Source organism: Phyllobates terribilis, unplaced genomic scaffold (assembly GCF_046119375.1).
Source record: "Phyllobates terribilis strain yellow unplaced genomic scaffold, ASM4611937v1 Scaffold_13__5_contigs__length_258822181, whole genome shotgun sequence".
NCBI lineage: Eukaryota > Metazoa > Chordata > Amphibia > Anura > Dendrobatidae > Phyllobates > Phyllobates terribilis.
This window is the reverse complement of record NW_027362773.1, coordinates 134,795,687-134,811,973: the sequence shown is the minus strand read 5'-3', so window position 1 is coordinate 134,811,973 and position 16,287 is coordinate 134,795,687. Positions and strand designations below refer to the sequence as shown.

General features: G+C 43.8%; 1 protein-coding gene across 1 annotated transcript in view; it reads left to right on the top strand.

The window, feature by feature from the left end:
* LOC141174072 (uncharacterized) overlaps window positions 1-16,287 on the top strand; it is a 369,120-nt gene that overhangs the window by 319,827 nt on the left and 33,006 nt on the right. The window contains exons 28-32 of the mRNA XM_073658713.1: window positions 5,866-6,043; window positions 6,814-6,854; window positions 7,872-8,003; window positions 8,115-8,210; window positions 12,262-12,390. Of these exons, the coding sequence (XP_073514814.1) occupies window positions 5,866-6,043; window positions 6,814-6,854; window positions 7,872-8,003; window positions 8,115-8,210; window positions 12,262-12,390 (576 nt within the window). The remainder of the gene's footprint in view (window positions 1-5,865; window positions 6,044-6,813; window positions 6,855-7,871; window positions 8,004-8,114; window positions 8,211-12,261; window positions 12,391-16,287) is intronic.

The window sequence follows — 16,287 nt, the reverse complement described above, 5'->3', positions numbered from 1 at the left end:
TGCACCGTCTCTTTAAGAAAGCCGGCCGGCAATTCAGCATCTGTACCCGACAATTTAGAATAGAAGGAATAGAGAATCATACATAGATTAGATAGATAGAAACATGTCAGTCACATATATATGAAGTACAGTGACAGTGTTGATTACTGTACTTGTCATTTAGTGTTAAAATAAAGGATTTATTTAAAAAAAAATTGGCGTGGGGTTCCCCTTAATTTTAGTCTCTAGCGGAGGTTAAGCAGACAGCTGGGGCAGATGTTTGAAGCCTGGGAAGGGGGTAATACCCACGGAGCTTCCCAGGCTACTAATATCAGCCCCCAGCTGAATACCTAGCCCTTACTAGCTATTAAAATGGGGGACCCCCACAGAAAAATGACGTGGGGTCCCCCCTATTTTAATAGCTAGCAAAGGCTAGGCAGACAGCTGGGGGCTGATATTAATAGCCCAGGAAGGGAGCCATGAATATTGGCCCCCTCCCAGGCTAGAAACACCAGCCGTCAGCCGCCCCAGAAATGGCGCATCCATAGGATGCGCCAATTCTGGCACTTAGCCTCGCTCATCCACGCTGCCCTGGTGCGGTGGCAGGGGGTAATAGGGCTGGGGTTGATGTCAGCTTATAATGCCAGCTAACATCAAGCCCAGGTTAGTAATGGAGAGGCGTCTATAAGACACCCCCTTTACTAACCCCATAGTGAAAGTTAAAAAAAAAACACAAACACCCAGAATAAAGTCCTTTAATTGAAATAAACACACAATTCTTTATTGTTCTAAATTAAACCATACTTACCATCACGCCCATTCCAGCTGAAGCCAACGATCTCCTGCAATAAAAGTAAAATAATAAACCAACATCATCCTTACCTTTCCATGGTTCCCACGACGGCTCCAGCTTTGCTACATTGAGATGACAGGCTGGACCGCAGCAGAACGCTGCCATCCAGCCTGTCATCCCGTGGACACTGAGAAGCGCAGGCATGCTTGCGCTCCTCAGTGTCTCTCTGTGACGGCATCCAGATGAGCCGACAATGAACTCGGCTCACCTCATGCACGTCACTGACAGCGTGGGAGAATTCTCACGCTGAAGCGCTGAGTGCAGGAGAATTTTCCCACGCTGTCAGTGACGTGCATGAGGTGAGGTCATGTCCAATGAACTCGGCTCACCTCATGCACGTCACTGACAGCGTGGCAGAATTCTCACGCAGAAGCGCTGAGTGCAGGAGAATTTTCCCACGCTGTCAGTGACGTGCATGAGGTGAGCCGAGTTCATTGGTCATGACCTCACCTCATGCACGTCACTGACAGTGTGGGAAAATTCTCCTGCACTCAGCGCTTCAGCGTGAGAATTTCCCCACGCTGTCAGTGACGTGCATGAGGTGAGCTCATGTCCAATGAACTCAGCTCACTTCATGTACGTCACTGACAGCGTGGGAGAATTCTCACGCTGAAGCGCTGAGTGCAGGAGAATTTTCCCACGCTGTCAGTGACGTGCATGAGGTGAGCCGAGTTCATTGGACATGACCTCGGCTCATCTTTATGCCGTCACAGAGAGACACTAAGGAGCGTAAGCATGCCTGCGCTTCTCAGTGTCTGCGAGATGACAGGCTGGATGGCAGCGTTCTGCTGCGGTCCAGCCTGTCATCTCGATGTAGCAGAGCTGAAGCTGTCATGGGATCCATGGGAAGGTAAGGATGAGGTTGGTTTATTATTTTTCTTTTATTGCAGGAGATCGTTGGCTTCAGCTGGAATGGGCGTGATGGTAAGTATAGTTTAATTTAGAACAATAAACAATTGTGTGTTTATTTCAATTAAAGGACTTTATTCTGGGTGTTGTGTTTTTTTTAAATACCTTACTAGAAATTCATGGTGGTCATGTCTAATATTGGCGTGACCCCATGAATTTCGGGCTTAGGGCCAGCTGATAATGCCAAGCTGGCCTTAACCCCTTTATTACCCAGTGAGCCACCGCACCAGGGCCCTGGATGAGTTGGGTACAGCGCCAGAAGATGGCGCTTCTATGAACGCGCCATTTTCCGGGGCGGCTGCGGACTGCAATTTGCAGCGGGTGGGGCCCAGAAAGCTTGGGCCTCCCTGCGCTGCGGATTCCAGCCCCCAGCTGCCTAGTTGTACCTGGCTGGACACAAAAATAGGGCGAAGCCCCACGTATTTTTTTTTTTAATTATTTCATGAAATTCATGAAATAATTAAGAAAAAAAGGGCTTCCCTATATTGTTGTGTCCGGCCAGGTACAAATAGGCAGCTGGTGGTTGGGGGCAGCCCGTTCCTGCCTGCTGCACCTGACTGGACACAAATATAGTGCGAAGCCCCACATCAATTTTTTTTTAATTTTTTCATGAATTTCCTGAAATAATTTAAAAAAAATTGACGTGGGGCTTTGCACTATATTTGTGTCCAGCCAGGTACAGCAGGCAGGAACGGGCTGCCCCCAACCACCAGCTGCCTATTTGTACCTGGCCGGACACAACAATATAGGGAAGCCCTTTTTTTCTTTATTATTTCATGAATTTCATGAAATAATTTAAAAAAAAAATACGTGGAGCTTCTCCCTATTTTTGTGTCCAGCCAGGTACAACTAGGCAGCTGGGGGCTGGAATCCGCAGCGCAGGGAGACCCAAGATTTCTGCCCCCCCCCCCCCCCCCCCGGTGCAAATTGCAGTCCGCAGCCACCCCGGAAAATGGCGCGTTCATAGAAGCTGGATGCTGTACCTGGCTGGCATACAAAAATATGGCAAAGCCCACGTCAAAATTTTTGGGAAAAATTAATTAAAAAATAAATAATAATTTAGGGACTGCATCTTTATTAACTCATCAAATGTCATTTAGTGTTAAAATAAAGGATTTATTTAAAAAAAAATTGGCGTGGGATCCCCCATAATTTTAGTCTCTAGTGGAGGTTAAGCAGACGGCTGGGGCAGATGTTTGAAGCCTGGGAAGGGGGTAATACCCACGGATCTTCCCAGACTACTAATATCAGCCCCCAGCTGAATACCTAGCCTTTACTAGCTATTAAAATGGGGGACCCCCCCAAAAAAATGACGTGGGGTCCCCCCTATTTTAATAGCTAGCAAAGGCTAGGCAGAGACAGCTGGGGGCTGATATTAATAGCCCAGGAAGGGTGCCATGAATATTGGCCCCCTCCCAGGCTAGAAACACCAGCCGTCAGCCGCCCCAGAAATGGCGCATCCATAGGATGCGCCAATTCTGGCACTTAGCCTCGCTCTTCCACGTTGCCCTCGTGCGGTGGCAGGGGGTAATAGGGCTGGGGTTCATGTCAGCGCCAGCTGCCATGAAGCCCAGGTTAGTAATGATGGGCATCTATAAGACACCCCCATTACTAACCTACAAAGTGTTAAAAAGAAAAAACACACACTACACCAAGAAAAAAATAATTTATTTGAAATAAAACACACAATTTTATTTAATTCTTAGTTTACTAAAAAAAAATAGTTACCTGTCCACGTTCCTGCGCTGATCTCCCATGCACAGCTGTCACATCTGGAGATGGTGACAGCTGTACATGTCTGCTGTAAGCTCACGCTGCCGGGAACACGTCCGCTCCCGGCAGCGGGAGCCACTGACTGAGGTCACCGGAGTGCATTCAGGCAGCGCAGCTCCGGAGAACTCCTTTACGGCAGTGCTGTACCGTGGGAATTTCTCACGATACAGCAGGGCCGTAAAGCAGCTAACCGGAGCAGCGCTGCCTGAACTCCGGTGAACCCGCTTATGCAATGACGGGGCTGCTTTACGGCCCCATCATTCTTGCGGTGGCAGCGGTTCAGAGCGGTCACATTCTATGTGGCTGCACTGAACTGGAGATCTTCGTGGGACACTCGTGGACTACTACGGAGGGGTAAGGATAAGGTTGTGGTTTATTATTTTATATTTTATTACAGGAGATCGATGGCTTCGGGGAATTAGGTGTCTAGGTGAGTATAGGTGTAGTTTTTTATTTTTTACTTTATTTTAGGTGGCGATCGGCGGGGACAGGTAATGTATGAACTAATTTATTGTAGGTAACCACTGGCCACCAATGACATGTATTTAACATTTATTGGGGACACAGTAGGGCAATTTAAATAGCAGGATCAGGCTGATGGGAACTACTGCTGCCATCAAGCTGATCCTGCTGGCACGAGTGGACGGGGGACAGACATAGGCCGATGGGAGTAGTAGTGTCACATCGGCCTATGTCTGCCTGCACGCACACACCCGCACACATCACACAGACACCGTGCACATCGCACAGACACCGCGCACACCCGCACACATCGCACAGACACCGCGCACACCCGCACACATCACACAGACACCCACACACACCAATCATGACGGGTCTGGGAGGTGAGGCTGACCTGTGCGACCGTGGGAAAGTTCATGTGAGTTCATGCAATGCAGTCAAGCATGAACTCACATGAACCCTCTGAGGGCACCGCGGCGACTTCAAATGAACAGCTGATCGGCATCACCTGATACCTCAGCTGTTCATTTGAAATAACCGGCGGGAAAGCGCAGCACAGAACGGGAAAGCCGGCGGTGGAGTCTTTTCACTGCCGGCTTCCCCGCCCGGGTCCTTCGCTCCCTGCTCCTTGGTGCTGCGCTCCCCGCCCGGTCCTAACTTACGATCGGGATGGGAGGTGGCGAGGGGAGCGGAGGATCGGGGTGGGAGGCTGCGGGGAAGCAGTATGGGGCGGTGTGATTGTTTAAAAGCCGGCGGCTATTTACCGCCCACCGGCTTTTTACCGCCCGCCGGCTTTTAAACGATCAGGAGAATTCTCCCACGCTGGGATGGCATTCTGATGACAGGCTGGATCTCAGCTGAGCGCTGCCACCCAGCTTGTCATCGTTCAGAGACACTGCAGAGCGCAGGCATTATGGGAACTTCCGATTCCGGTATTCGATATTGTAAAAGTATCGGAATTAAGTATCGGAATTCCGATACCACGAATATCGGCCGATACCCGATATTTCAGTATCGGAATGCTCAACACTAGTCGTCATACATCTTTGTGGGTATAAAAATAAAGTTATGCTCTTGGAAGAAGGGGAGAAAAAAAAATGAAAAAGCGGAAATTGGTCCGCGGCGTGAAGGGGTCAAAGGGAATCTGTCACTAAATTTTTTCTACCCCATCTGAGTGCAGCATGATGTAGGGGCAGTGAGCCTGAATCCTACAATAGGTCACTTGCTGGGCTACTTACTGTTATTTTGATTTACTGAGTGCTGAGCTCTGTATAAGCCCGTCCCTACCACTGATTGGCTGCTTTCTGCCCAAACACAGTTTACATAGAAAGGTGCCAATCAGTAGTGGGGTCAGAGTTATATGCTATGAACATGGAGGACTACCAGGCAGCAGGTTTACCATTTCTTCTTCAAATCTTCTTCAAATCCTGTAGGTGGCACTAGAGTTCTGGTCCTCTTCCTCTCTGAAGAGACAATTTGCATTCCTCAAATCTAAAAAGACTTGTATAGATGCCTGGGTTGTAGCTTTGTTTTGGCTGGATCTGTAATATGGCACCTATAGATTGCTATAGGAGGCCCATATGGTAGCTCTGCTTGACTCTGTTTTCATATGAAGACACACAGACTTTCTTTGTTTGCAGGACATACTCCAAAATAATGCAGTATTATGGTATAATACAAAGGTACCATACTGATAAAATGAAATTCTTGCATAAATAGCATTTACAAGAGTGTAATAATACCAATGAGAAAGTACAGTGTGGCGAATCCCATATTGTGTTCAACCTGTGTAGGTGATCTAAACTCTTCATTGACTTAACTTGTTTTCTGGTATTCTTCACCATCAAAATAGTTTACTACAATTCCCCAATTCTATTTACTGCCTACAGGTTAATGAGACGTGGACTGACAAGTGCTCCATCTGCACCTGTGATGGAATCACATTAACTTCCTACTGCCTTCCGATAGTATGCTTACCACCAGTTCCTCCACCCTGTCAAGAGATAGGCTATATAATAGTTGAAATTCAAGATCCACAAAATTCTTGCTGTAAAAAAAAAGTGTGTGGTAAGTCAACTTTACGTTTGGTTCTATCCAAGTAGACATATAAAAGGGAATGTGTCAGCAGGATTTCACACCCCAAACTATTTATATGCACATGTAGCTCGTTCAAAGACAAGTTCAGCAATACTTTTACATGGCCAGTCTTTTCTCCATTACTGAGAAATCAACATTTGTACTGATATGCAAATGAGGTTGTGGATTGATTTGAAGCCTTTGTCACTCCAGCTCTATTCCCCGCCTTCCACCTACTGGATTTGAACCTTAAATGGAATCTGTCAGCAGAATTTCTCACCTCCAACTATTAGATAAGTATGTAACTCTTTCAATGACAAGTCCAGAGATACCTTTACATGGCCAGTCCATTACTGAGAAATCAGTGGTTGAATTGATATGTAAATGAGTCTGCCAATATGAAGCCTCTGTCACTCCAGTTCTATTCCCCTGCCTGACAGCATTTATGCTGTGGGATGTCAAGCAAAAGGAGCTATGCCAGTGCTATGCCATGCAAAGAATGGAAACTGCAGCGGAATTCACATTGTTAGCTTCAAGTCTTTCTTCTGCAGAATAAAACCGCTGTGTTTGATGATGCAGCAAGTGCCACCAGTACAGGCAGCCTGATATACTATGTACAAAGAGCTTTTTTAATAAACCTACTATCAGATTAGCAAGCTGCATAAATTGCAATATTTATAGAGCAATGTGCTACATTTTTTTATGATGAAAAATACTATATAAAATTAAGATATTTATTTATCTTTGTTTTCTTTAATAAGTTCCTGGAGACGTGTGTGTGGTCAACAACACTATTTATCAGGTGAGCAAGTCTAAAAAACACTGCTGTCTTTTGGTTAACATTACTTGGCCACCATACACTGTGTACTTCTGGCAGTTAAGGTACCAGGTATCGGCTTATCAAGGAGTGCCAGGTATTGGACCCCCGCCTATCTGATATTGATGTTCAGCCATAAGGAAAGGTCAACATTTTTTCGCTCCCAGATAACCCCTGAAATACTCTTTTGATGTTGTACTTTAAAGTGGCTTCTTAAAAAAAACTTAGGAACTTTTGTCATAGAACATCTCATAGATCTTAATTAAGATGTATGTCTATGTGTCATACAAGATCATTGTTTTACTGTCTGGAAGAGGGTCTAATCAGGAAAACCAACCGAAAGCTAATGTTATAAAGCCTTGGTAACTATGTTGGGGTGTACACTTGTAGTCTTGCCTCAAAGGGGTTGTCCAGTGTAGAAAACCTATTTTGAGTTAAAGGGGTATTCTCCAAGATCCTATCCTAATATGGTGTAATAATAATAATATTAGCAAATACCTACAATTAGAAATGTAGTATAGTATTTTTGATTCAATGTGTCTCTTACCCCATGTGCAGGCATCGCAGGACCTTAGGTATCCATGGTTATGTCCATTGATAAAGTGACAGTTAGTTAGCTAGCTGCTAGTGGTCGTAATCGTGGATACCTAAGGTCCTGCAATGCCTGCCTCAATGCCTATGAGGAAAGAGACATATTGAATCAAAAATACTATACTACATTTCTAATTGGAGGTGTTTGCTAATATTATTATTATTATTACACATACTATATATTGAGATAGGATCTTGGAGATGGGAATATCCCTTTAAGGTATTGCCTTCTATAAACTCAACCCCAATCTGTTAAGTTTGTTATTAAAAATAGTTTTTTTATATAACTTGGACAACTTTTTTTATGGTATTACATTTTTTTTGTGTTTTTTACTTATGTTTTCATTTTAATTTATTTTAAAGTTTTCAATTTTAATTGTCTTTGATTTTTTCTTTTCACTTCTTTCACAGCCAAATACTGCAATTCCACCTCCTTATGATAACCCTTGTTATGAATGTAATTGCACTAGTAAAAAGAATGACTTGACTCAGAAAAATGAGGTGTCATGTATAACTAGAACCTGTCAAGGAAAATGTCGACTGGTAAGTAAGATATTGGTTATGTTAGTTACGAAGCTCTTATACACAGTGAAACATCAAGTTACAGTCTTCTCATCTATTAAATATACAATGCTTTTACTTGTTCCTTGGCAGGGCTTCCAGTTCAACTCAGAAAAAGGACGCTGTTGTGAATGTGTCCAAGTAGCTTGTATCGTCATTCTTTCAAATGGAACACAATTAGAACTCCTGGTATGTCTGTACTTATTAGACTCTGCTCACATGCTGCTTGATGGAGGCTCCACTTGGAGGCCGCATTGAAGATCTGGCCAAAAATACCTAAATTAGGTTGGTCATCATCAGTGGTCTTAATTGAAGCTCATGGGCCCTAGTGAAAAAGCTCCAATGGGGCCCACAATTGTTATAAGTTTTTAACAGCATTGGTCTTGGTATATAGGCCAAATTGACTTTTTGGTCGCTCCTAGGCTCTAAGACCTCCGGTGCAGTTGCAACCCCTGCACCTATTGTACTTATGCCCCTGGTTATCATGTCAAAAACTCAACAGACCCCATTTGGTCAGTTTTGTCCCTTGTGGAACATTGTTGTACAACAAGAGATTACAGATGGGTGAACTCGAACAGTAAAATTCGGGGTCTGCATCGAACACCTAGTGTTCGGGCACGTGCCCTGAACACAGACTTCCTAAAGAACTCCATGTTACTGTTTGGGTTTGGCACCCCCAACATTGAGTGTTTCCCACGCTGTCATCTATGTGACAGAGCGGGAAACAGGATCTCTGATCGATGGTAAGATGCGCTGTCAGCTGTCCTGGTACCCTAAACAAACTTTTATTTGATGTTCAGCCAAACCCCCCAGACCCAAATATCTAGGGGTCCGCCCATTTCTGCAAGAGATGAATCAAGCCCAGTCATCTCATTCATTGCTCTGCTTCTTTGAAGAAAGCTGTAGATATGCCCCAACCTGATAGTGAACCATACAAGGGCTTTACTTACGAAGAGTTATCAGTATGAACTCTGCACTGAAAATTTTAGAGGAAAAAAGAGGTAATCCAGCTTCATGGAAAAGCAAATCTTCTATGAGGTGTGCATACAAACTGGTGACAGGTTTATATGTGAACATCTACGCGTTTCTAGAGCTTCCTTAGTCATGGTGTCTGGTGTTCCACAAAGTTGCACATAAGCAGTTCCCTACTCCGATACACACAATAGTGGTATAATTAAATAATCAACTAAAATCAAAGTTGCATAAAATAAATAGTACAAACATTGTATAGTTCTTCAGTGTGTTATATTAACAATTTCTGGTACATATAATTGGCATAGAGAGATAAAATGGATTACTTATTAGTTTCTTAACTAAATGCTGAAATATATAAATAGACATGTAACAGATTCTCAAAAATAGAGAAGCATGGTGGATTTTAAAATTAAATCAACAAGTACCTGCTGGATTCAAGAAGGATATCATGCTATATTATTAAATAAAAATTTGTACTGTACTGTCATATATTTCTATTCATTCATTGCTCTTATAACCCATCAAAAATCGAATATACTAAGAATAGCTATTTATAGTTTTCACTATTTAATTAAAAAACTAATATGTAATAAATTTTATCTGCCAATTATATGTACCAGAAATGGTTAATATAACACACTGACGTACTATACTATATTTTGTTCTATCTGTTTTATGCAACTTTGTTTTTAATTGAATGTTTAATTATATCACTACCGTGTGCCCCAGAGTAGGTAAATACTTAAAGGGATTATCCACTTTTAGGACAATCCCTTCTTGATCTAAATGTTTGGCCCCTATAAAATAAAAAAGCTTATACTCACCACTTGTGCCAGCGCCGTTCCAGCAGTATGGGCACTTGCGGCCCCGGATCCCCCATGTGGTTGCTGTGACACGTATGCCAGGCGCCCAATCAGCGCTGGTGTCACTGTCCCCGCCTTCTGTTGAATTGAACATGAAGAGGAAGTCCGGGCTGCAGCTGATCTCTGACTTCCTCTTCATTTAAAAACAAGAGAACCATGAGTCAAATGCTATTGAAAATATAAAAATATACTTTATTTCATTCCTAATAATAATACACATGAATAATTCATCAGGACAGATAGGAAAGAAGTGCAGGGTAGGGGAGATGGCACAACAATTAGTAGGGTGCAACAAAGAGGCAAAACCCAGAACAGGAATCAGACAGTGTCTCCTATAAGTGGGATAAATATATTTATATGTAAACAATTGAGGTAAGTACACTGTATAAACATATCACCATATATAAGGCAAAGGTTGTAGTAACAATAATCAATATAGCCACCATGGAGAATAAAGTGAGATGCATGATGTGACCATGTCTCACATAAATCAGTAGTGTTCATTCCTATAGATCATAATTAATCTTGACATATGAGTGTGATAGTATACGCCAATATAATACCATGAGGGGATAGATGATCATAGAAATACAAACTAATTACCCATGGTCCAAAAGGTGGAGGCACTGTAGATTCCCAGTCCCCGAGGAGTTGCATAAAGCCCTTAGATCAACCACTGGCCAGCTCCTCCCACTTGGCTTTAAATGTCGCATCTTCCATCTGGAATGATGGGAACACCTGAACCCTCAGGCCTCTTGGTATAAGGCCCCTCTCAATACACTTGTTGAGAAAGGCTCAATTCCACCAAACTCTGGTGCGTCTGTTCAGCAAGTCCTTTAACTTTTTAGTAGTCTCCTGTGTGTCGCCACCACCACCAATCGCGATGAACTGGGTGCCTCATTGAATACGTGGTCAATTTGTGTTAACTATGTTTGCTCACATGCTTTAACATCCATGGTATTTCCAGTGATGCCAGCGCTGATTGGGCGCGTGGCTCACATGTCGCAACAACTGGATGGGAGCCGCGGGACCCCGAGTGCCGAGACCGCTTGGAAAGGCATCGGCAAGGGAGGTGGGTATAAGCTATTTTATTTTATTGAGGCCAATCGAGGGGTGTGACAAGGAGTTGTCCAAGTAGTGGACAACTTATTTAAGTGCAACAGTGCGGAACACCAGACATCATGACTAAACGTGCCCTTAGCACCAGAAACATGTACCGTAGATGTTCACATTTTAACCTGTCACCAGTTTGTATGCACACCCAATAAAAGAAGATTTGCGATTTCGTGAAGCTGGACTACCTCTTTTCTTCCTCCGATTTTGGCGTACAGGCGGATACACTGTCCATGCTCCATATCTCAGCACTTACATGTCAGCTGGGTTACTTCCTTCTGAAAAATTTGTGCCATGTTCAAAAGTTTCTTCTTGGAGGACATTTTAATTTTCTCTTTTAGTAAAGTGTGATATGCAGAACAATTCAATCTACATTGAAAAGCATATATAGATCCTACAACTTCTGCTTCTATTCCTAAATATGAGAATTCCAAGATTCAGTGATTCATTGTTTGGACCTTTGTGCAAAACAGGATTACTTTTCATGCGCATATTCATGGACATACTGTATATATTACTTAACTAGTTGTTAAGTGTTACTTTATATTCTACTTTTATTAGGAGTTGTATCATCTTTGTACTAAAGTTACTTTTTTTACTGCCAGAAGTGTTATTTAATTTAATCTGTCAAATGATAACTAAATGTGGCTGTTATACAATGTATATTTATAATTATATGTTAAAATTGGTATTAAATAATTATTGTGTTGAACATAACTTAAAATCCAGAAGTTGGATAAAAGTTTTGAGTAGGTTATGAGCCATTTAGTAGACTGCTTGAAAGAGTTGTCTGGTCAGAATATATTGATGACCTGTTTGTAGCACAGATCATTAATATAAGATTGGTAGCGGTCCAACAGCTAGTACCACAACTGATCAACTGTTACAAGCTACAGATGTAAACACATGGAATGGAGATGCACTGTGCACCTCCATTCAATGTGTAGCAGCCAATCCCAGGCACTGCAGAACAGCTCCTGTTCAAAAGAATAGAAGCCCTTCTGCAGTACCCAGCAGCGGCTGCTACACATTGTTTTGTAGTGCAGCTGCATTCCATGTGTTTACATCTGGGCACCACAGGAGCTAGTAGTCCTGCAGACTGGTCAACAGTGTATTTCTTCAAGAAGAGCTCTTTAAGGTGCATAACTAACCACCTTACATTTAGGTTAGGAGGCCTAAAACTCGCAATAGGGGTGGGCAGATGTGACACAATTTTTGAAAGAAAGCAGTCATGTTTTTTTTTTACCATAAATTATATCTAAAAAGTAAATATTATTTTATTTTACTAGGATAACTGTACCTGGCACCCTCCCAATAATACATGTATATACTATGAATGTCATAAAGTGAGTGGACAATTTATCTTGAAGCAAAAGGAGCCATTGTGCAGTGTAAATAATCAAAGTGACTGCTCACTGGTAGGTTCCTAGTACACACTTCTTCTGTACATTCTTTTAAATCTTATGCTGTGTTATTTCAGTATTATGTCATTGTGTATTATTCTGCAGTTCCTTATGATCTACTTTTGTTTTTAAACTGACATCCTATATTTAAACTTTTACAGAAGGCGTTGTTCTTGCATAAAACATTTATCTCCTATCTACTTAAAATATTCAACTGATAGGGCTCTTTCTTATTGTCCCCTACCCCTTCAATTACAATACCATGTCAGGATGGTGCTTGAGGCATAAAAAAAAGAATATCTGTACACATATAAAAGAAGACATCTGGATTAAGAAAACAAAAAAAAAGTGTCTAATCTCGAGACAGGTAGATGAGGAGATTTTGGGGGTTCGCCTCAGAATTGTTCAACTTTACACTCCCACTGAGCAATAAAGGCACAGACCGCCTGTGACTTAGGTTTAAATGACCACAGAACCCAGTTTATAAAAAGCTGATGTCCAGGAAGTCTGCAGTTACTTTACAGGACTGCAGACTGCTGAATCCTGATAGCGTGTGGTGTGCATGCTGTCACAATTCCTCATTATTTCCAGTGCAAGAGGACAGTCACGTGATTGCATGTATGTGATTTGCATACCTATAGACACATGCCAACTAGACATATTTGGCTTCTCTCAAAAAAGCAGAAATAATAGAAGGCATATACCGCTGGTCGGCACATCACCACAAGTGTGCAAATCAAAAACATATGGTCATGTGACTGCCAGCTTACATGGGAAATAAAAGGGAATTTGGCAGTCTGCAGTCACATAGAGTTATCCAAGCCAAATTCTTCCCTAGTAATCAGGGACATTCTCAATAGAGATATTCCACCATTTTCACTCCCAGTCCAGAAGAGACTTAAATGAATCCTCAGTGATCCTGTGCTGCAATGTCTGTATTGTCTTTTTCTTCCTCCCCTGCCCAGGAGATGTGGTATGTTCTGTACACGGTGAGACACAGACAATTTTTAAAATGCACTTTCGTTAGTGGGAAAACCCTTTTAAAGAGATTTTCCCATGAACAAAGTTAAGTTTAAGCAATGTTTTAATCAATAGATGTTGTAATGATAATAACTTCCACAATTGGATGTGTTTAAATAAAATGTTCCTGTGCTGAGATAATCTTATAAATGTGCCCGTGCTGTGTACTGTGTAATGGCTGTGTCTGACCATACAGGAACATGGTCTGATCATATCACATTTCCTGGGCAGGGGAGGATGCAAAAGAGTATACAGACATTACAGCACAGGATCAAAGATGATTTTTTTTTGTAAGGTAAAATATTGCTTAAAATCAGGCAGTGAAATAATTTACCTGACAAAAAGAATCATTTGATATCCCGTTCTATAATGTCTGCCTATTGTTTGGCTTCCTTCCCTGCCCAGGAGATGTGGTATGATCCTGCATGTTCCTGCAAGGTCTGATACAGCCATTACACAGTACATAGTAGAGGCACATTTATGAGGTTATCTCAGCACAGAATTATTTTTTAACACATCTTATTGTAGAACTTACTTTAATTCCAAAATCTATTAATTAAAATGTACTTTGTTCTTTGGAAAACCCATTTAAGTCTCTTTTGGGGACAACTGGTTTCTTATGACGCGACCCCTGGGCCTAGTGTACACGCGTGTGGGTTACCCGGAGCCGGGTCTCTGGGGGTTGTAGTCTCCGTGGTGGCGACCTGGTCCCATGGCTCAGGGTGGTCAAACCAGTGGCAGTCTTTATAGGGTTTTTGTGGTTTAATGTCCGACTACGCCACCCGTGGGTTGCGGTCAGGGTGTACCGCCGCTGCGAGGCAGTCCGCTGAGGCTGGTGTGGTGTGCGCAGCTAAAGATGGGATAACTCCCCATGGGAAGAGTATGGCCTCAGGGCAGGGAATGTGGATGATGGGAGTGATGGTGCACGGACGTCCCAGTACTAGTAGTGCTGTATGCGGTGAGAAAGCAGGAACGACTCAGAGTCTTTGCAGTGCAGTTCAGGGTCTTTACTGATGATATTAAGGCAGACCCTCCCGGGAGTACTGGCTAGCATAAGGGGCCTGGTCAGTCTACGAGCAAGCAGGAGTTCCCCTGGCCAGGTGGAGTTGTAGGCCTCCCTGTCTATCTGCACTCTTCCTGGCTACCTTGCTGTAAGCGAGTGGAAGTAGCCCACGTCCCTGAGTATACCGTGTGGTGCTCACTCGTATGGCTGGTGACTTGGGACTTTCTGATAGCCTCCGCTCCTCGATGGCGGTGCTGGTCCCTTCCTTGTGACTGAGCCTCCGGGCTTCTATGGCCAGAGGACCTGGAATCCCCTGCTGGCTGGTTTTGTCACGCTGTCTCTGTATACTGGAGGTAGGGGGCCTAAGCTGACCCTAAGCTGGGGCCCTGACTAATCCCTCAACCTGGAGGTACTGTTAAAGGTACAGAGGTCCAGGCCGCCAGCGTAACCCCTACCTCCTGAAGATCCCTGCACCTCAGTAATCTAGTCCTGAGAAGGACCCCGATCACAACCAAAGGGAACAAGAAATAATATGCCCAAACACAGTATTTAGACGAACGAGACAGTACAAGGGAAAAACCAAAACCACCTTGCATACAAACAACTTCTCAACTACAACAGAGGGAAAACCAACGGGAAAGGAGATAAATGATAAAGCGAGGAAAGGGAAAAAACACTTCCAAATACACTTATCTCAGCAACTCCAAACACCACGATCCGCTCTGTCAGTCTGAATGAAATGCTTTCACCGACACCTCCCAAACAGACCAGCAGGTATATGAAGGAGTCTCACTACAGAAGTATTGATTGCAGCTGGGCGAGGCTGGACCTCATCTAGCCCAGAGAGAGAGAGAGAATTAACTCCCTCACTGCCGAGAAACACAAAGCACCAACAAGTCAGCTGCGAGAAGTCAGGCTGTGTACTCGTGACGATCTTCGTGGCAACACACCCGTGACAGTACCCCCCCTTCTACGAGGGGCCTCCGGACCCTCAGGGCCAGGTTTATCCGGGTGAGTCGTGTGGAAGGCCCGAACTAATCGGTCTGCGTTAATATCCGACGCAGGAACCCACATCCTCTCCTCAGGGCCATACCCCTTCCAATGAACCAGGTACTGAAGGGACCGGCGATTAAAGCGTGAATCAATGACCCTCGATACCTGGAACTCCAAGTTACCATTGACAACCACTGGAGGGGAAGGTAAAGGTGACGGTACCACCGGCGCCACATACCTCTTAAGCAATGATCTGTGAAACACGTTGTGAATTTTAAACGTAGGGGGGAGGTCAAGACGGAATGCCACCGGATTAATAATAGAACTGATTCTGTACGGCCCGATGAACCTGGGACCCAGTTTCCAGGAGGGAACCTTAAGTTTTATATTCCTGGTAGACAACCATACCCGAAGACGGAGGGAGGTCCGTAATAAAGTCCATAGACAGATGAGTCCAAGGACGCTCCGGGATCTTCAAAGGTAAGAGGGCCCCAGACGGACGGGTATGTGAGGTCTTAGAGCGCGCACAAACCCCACAGGACGCGACAAAAGTTACCACCTCCTTATGTAAATTAGGCCACCAAAACCGACGCGAGAGGAGATCCACAGTTGCTTTACTCCCCGGGTGTCCTGCAAAAACTGAGTTATGGTGTGCCTCGATCACCTTTTGTCGCAACTGATCTGGAACAAACAATCTCCCTGGAGGTCCAACAGGGGCGTCCCCCTGAGCCTCCAATACCTCCTCCTCCAGCTCAGAGCATACTGCCAAAACCACCACCCCCTCCTGAAGGATAGGAATCGGGTCGTCCGTATTCCCGGCCCCCGGGAAACTACGAGATAAGGCATCCGCCTTTACATTTTTTGACCCAGGACGATATGTAACGACAAAATTAAAC